The 5,100-nt window shown below is 50.5% G+C and overlaps 1 protein-coding gene across 1 annotated transcript; it reads right to left on the bottom strand.

Moving 5' to 3' along the window:
* Window positions 1-499: 499 nt before the first annotated feature.
* On the bottom strand, window positions 500-2,339 carry Fam181b (family with sequence similarity 181 member B). Its single transcript, XM_021206593.1, has one exon. The coding sequence runs from the start codon at window positions 2,182-2,184 to the stop codon at window positions 922-924; it is 1,263 nt and encodes a 420-aa protein (XP_021062252.1). The 5' UTR covers window positions 2,185-2,339; the 3' UTR covers window positions 500-921.
* Window positions 2,340-5,100: the final 2,761 nt, after the last annotated feature.

Raw genomic sequence — 5,100 nt, 5'->3', positions numbered from 1 at the left:
CTCCCTACTCTCTCCAAAAATGGCTGGGGAAAAGGAAAGGGGGAAGACCTACATGGGACTTGCCTGGTTTTCCTCCTAACTCAGAAATGTGGAAGAAGGCAGAGAGCAGAGACGAGAGGCTAGAGCTGTGGGGTAAGCTATGAACGGTTAACAGCAGAAAGAGATGGGAAAGGCAGAGATTGGTAGGGGAGGGCGAATCTTAAGAAGGAAAGAACAGAGTCACAATCAGAACTGGTTTTAGTGTGTTTAAAGCCTTGGGTTTAATATCCTCCATCGTGAAAAAGTAACTGTAATTGGCACCGTCAGCTTCCCCACCCCACCCCCATCCCCTGGGCCAAAAACAAAAACCAAGAAAGGCAACGGGGGAAAGAAGGGAGGCCTGGGACATGACCTTGCCAGCACCCAAACCCCCACCCCGCAGCGTCCACCTACCAAAGCTGAGAAATCTGAGAAAACACTAAGAAAACACTCAATTCAATGACCACATACCTCTGTTCCATTTCTTTCAATATTGGCTTTAATTCATAATGTAGTCAGGGGAGGACACCAGGGAGCTGTTTGAAGGGGGTAATGACATTAAACACACTGACCTTGGCTGAACTGAGATGAGACAGTAAAAGCTGTCTTACTCTTGACCCTTGATCATCCCACCCAAATACTGTCTCTGGGTTTTTTAATTGGTCTGTCCAATGAGTCACTTAGAAAACAAAAGAAAATCTGAGGCTGTGATTAAAACAATCCCCAACTCCTCTTCATCTGTTTTCCTGAAGATCCTTTATTAAATGGATTGAGGGTGTGTTTGTTTTCTTAAATCCCATTTCGTCTTTACTTGCGTCCTCCCATCGTTCTCTCCACTCAGAGGAGACCCACGGTGGCACGCAGCCCACAGTAATCATAAGGGAAGGGACAAGTTCCTCGCAGTCAGTCTGGATGCCCTCCCTCCTCCCCAGAAGCCCCTTCCCAGAGCCCATCTGGTCTCCAGAGGCTGGGGTAAACCGCACGGCTATAGCCCGCGCTGTAATCATAGGACACCTGATGGGGCGGCGGCAACGCACAATCTGGGAAGAAGGGGGTGAAAGAGGCCAAGGCTGGTGCGTCCTCCCCACCTGGAGAGTCCAAGGCTGTGGGGTACAGGAGGCGCACAGGCTCATTCAAGGTCACGCCGCCGCGAACGCCAGCCAGAGGAGGCTTCTTGGTCTGAGGACAGCTCGGGGTGTTCCAGGGCTCGGGGTATAGTAGGTTCCCCACCATCGCCTGCTGCTCAAAGGGGCCGGACTCCAGCTCCAGGGGTCCCCGTAGGACCGTGGCTCCGGCGGGGAACGGATCGAGAGGGTCCGCGGCCATCAAGACACTCGAATCGTTGCCACTGCCGAAGTCCGGCGCCAGCAACTCAAAGAACTCAACGGCCTCCGCCCCTTTCTCCAGGTCACCCAGGCTCACGCCCTGGCCCGATGGGCCGCCGCTGGCGCCGCCGCAGCCCACCCGGGACGGCTCAGTGAAGAAGGACGGGGGCAGGTTTCGGGCACGCAGAGGAACCTTCCTGGTGCCGGGAGCCACTGAGCTCACCGCGATGCCCGCCCCGTCTCCCGCAGCGCTTGCTGCCCCGAGGCTCGAGGCTGACACCGCCTCCGCACCGCCAGCCGTTTCTGCACCCCCCGGGATGTGGCGCAGAGAGTCGAAAAGGGCAGCCAGGCTCCGGCTCTGCAGGCTGGCCGCAGCTGCAGCCTGGGTCGCCTCCCTCCGCGGGGCGGCCTTACAGTGCGCTGGGGTCGCGACGGTCGGGGCTCCGGGGGCTCCTGTCGGCCGTTTGGCTGGAGCGTCTGCGGCGCTCGGGGACGCCGGTCTCGGAGGTGCTGACCCCATGAGGCCACTGCAGCGCTTGATCTGCTTCTGCAAGTACTTGCGGTGGTTCACTTTCCGCTTGGACTTGCCTGGCTTGTCCAGCGCCAGCTTGATGTTGCTGGACGCCGAGTCTATGAAGCTGAGCAGGTCGCGGGTGGCCTCGCGCACGTCCCCGCCCTCGGACCCCGACAGCAGCGCTCCCGCGGACGCCCCGCTCTCATCGTCTTCGAAACAGCAGCCCTTGTCCAGACTTCCGAAGGCGCTCACCAGCCCGTCCGCGGAGCCTCCGAAACCGAAGGGTATGAAGGGGTGCGAGCTGAGCAGCGCAGCCTGCACCGCCATCGCCGCGGCTCCCCGGCTGTCCGCAGCGCGGCCCGTGCGCACCCGGCTCGCTCCAGCCCAGGCGAGGCGCTGTCTGCTCGCTCCGACCCAGGCTCTCGGCTCAGCCTCCCGGGGGAGCTCATTAGATCTTGTAAGCCAGAGGCGGAGGGAGGGAGCGCGGGGCGACCGCCCCGGTAGCGGAGGGGAGGGGCTTATGTAGCCAGGCTTTGGTGGTGGGTATAAAGGGGGCGGGAAACTTGGGCTTTTCTTGTTTTCGGAGCTTTCTCAGACCTTAACTCTTTCCTTTCCCTGTGCCCCGGGGCATTTGTTTTGACTGGCCTCAATCGCCAGGGGTGAGGAGAAAGTCTGTGTTCCAACCCCAGCTAAGCTTCTGTAAAACCACACCCTGGCCCTGGACACTGGCCCTAAGTGAGTTCACAAATCTGTTTCAATTCCAGTTTCGGAAGCAGTGAGGTCCACCATCTACCAGCTCCTGGAATCGCTCTGTACCAGTTATTGCCTATTTAATGACTTTATGTCATGTAATCCTGTCCAACAGCCTCATGAACTACATGTTTTGTTACCATTCAACAAAAGAAACTAGACTTCTGAGAAGTTCAGAGAGTTGGCCATAGTCACATCTAGCCCAGTCAGAAAAGAAAGCCATTCCTAAACTGATTAATCTGTATTTTCTTGGCCCCGTCTCTCTGAATCTTCAAACTCTGCTTCTGATCCTAAGATTCTGATCAGTTTCCCCAGGACCCTCAAGTCTAAGGTTCTTTCTTCTACTGCTTGATTGGTAGAAGTTACTACTAGCTTAAAATTAAGTCAAAGCCAGCCCTTGGCCCAAAGGTCAAATAAGAAAGAAGTCAGTCTCCCTGAGCCAGTTCTTGATGGGAGAGAGTCCGTCCGAGTGTACGGACAGCTTTGGCCTCTTAGGTGTTCCTCAGTCCTACTTCTGAAGCCATGTAGATTGTCTGCTGTATTCGAAAGATCACCTGCAAGTTTCCTAGGACACTTTCAGCCAGACATTCATTCTTCTTGGGATGGAGAAAATGAACAACACAGTCCATCGTGAAAGATCACTGAGAAAAGACTTGGTCGGGCTGGAGAGATGGCTCAGTGGTTAAGAGCACTGACTGCTCTTCCAAAGGTCCTGAGTTCAAATCCCAGAAACCACATGGTGGCTCACAACCATCTGTAATGAAATCTGGCGCCCTCTTCTGGAGTGTCTGAAGACAGCAACAGTGTACTTACATATAATAAATAAATATTTAAAAAAAAAAAAAAAAAAAAGACTTGGTCTTGATTTATTTTAAGCCTATCCAGTAAACAGCCTGGGACTGAAACCCTCGCTCTGTTGGGTACGTGGCTTTGGATAGACCATCTTACCATGCTCTGCTTTGGTCATACACAAGTGAAGCTGCCCGCCTCACTGGGCACGTAGAGCATTTACTACTAAAAGAAGAGACCTGTGGAGATGGCTGCACTTCTTGGTATGTCTTCTCCATCACAGTATTCATGAGGATTAACTGACGCCACAATAGAAAAGCCCGGTGCACACAACCAAGTTCTCTTAGTTATCATGGTGCAGGTCACGAAAGAGGTATAGACCATGTCCTCTAACAGTCTTCTCTTCAAAACCCATTTTCCTGCAGCTATAACAGAACCACATCGGAGCATGCATTCCTACCAAAGAAGACAGGCTTCGTTTAAATGATGGGAATAGGTACTTACTCAAACACATAACGCTGAATCGAACTTTGTTTTAACTCGCATTGGCCCAGTTGTCATGTACCTTTCGTTCAGGTTCAAAGATGTCCAGTATCATTTAGTCACACAGAGTCCAGTAGAGATGCCAAGAGTTTAATTAGAAATGGCCAGAGGCCAACTGTGCAAGATTTCGACACTTGAAATTCTAACAATCATAATTAAAATAAATAAATTATAAATATTAATCTATAAAAATCCCTTTTCATTTCTAGATTAATTTACCTACTAATATTTGCTTTGGAAGTTGGAAGTGTCCTTGGGCCAGTCAGTTCATTTTCTATACCATGTCCATTCCTAATCTGAGAAATGAAATTAGTCGTAACTATTCCCATGGATTTTGAGAGGGTTGCTTATATTGCGCAGTAGGCAAATGTTACTGGCAAGTCTTATTTTTCTCCTAGTACAACGAAGGCTATCTCACATCCTTGTCTGATATAAAATAGTGGCCCAATGGACTCCTTGTTCTTTACATGTGCCCAACCCATCCTATTACAACATAGCAAACTATAATATCAGCATCACTTGTCCTTTGTTCCCAACCAAGTGCCTATTTGCAAGTACAAGAAAGCAGCTGTGCTTATGGGTTAGACAAACTTTAAAAGAACCGTGTACTATAATGGAGAAAGTGCTGAAATTATAGCCAGAGAAAACTGGAGTCCAATTTTGCCTTTATTATCTGACAATACAAAACTTCTCCTGTGGACTCTGACCTATGAAATAGATATAACATGACAGCGATATGTATAAAAAAAAAACAATATTTCTAACTTTTCATGATTCATAAAACTGACCCTTATATGCCTATATAAGCCCATCCAGTCATTTATTCATGAGGCAGAAAAATGGATGTGCATAGCCAGGGATGCAGAGATTAAAAACAAAAAACAAAAACCTATGGATTACACTTTTGCCAATCGAAAGGCAGACATTATACACAAATCACTATAACACATGACCTTAGTAAACTAAAGGTACCAGAGTTGATGGGATCAAGCTGCACATTGTGCTACAGATGTGTGAAAGTGGAATGGGGGGTGGACGGTTGTCTTGGTCTCTTCCCTGCCATTGGATCCCCTTCCCCTCTACTTGGACTGGCTGGATGGCCTTCAGTGGGGGAAGATGTGTCTAGTCCTGCTAGGACAAGGTGCTCCAGGGTGGGGTGGG

The sequence above is a fragment of the Mus pahari genome, chromosome 1 (genome assembly GCF_900095145.1).
Source record: "Mus pahari chromosome 1, PAHARI_EIJ_v1.1, whole genome shotgun sequence".
Classification (NCBI taxonomy): domain Eukaryota; kingdom Metazoa; phylum Chordata; class Mammalia; order Rodentia; family Muridae; genus Mus; species Mus pahari.
This window is presented reverse-complemented; position numbering and strand designations above follow the sequence as displayed.

Excerpts from the sequence above, each read along its gene's own strand:
- Fam181b (XM_021206593.1), bottom strand. The coding sequence starts at position 2,184 with ATGGCGGTGCAGGCTGCGCTGCTCAGCTCGCACCCCTTCATACCCTTC.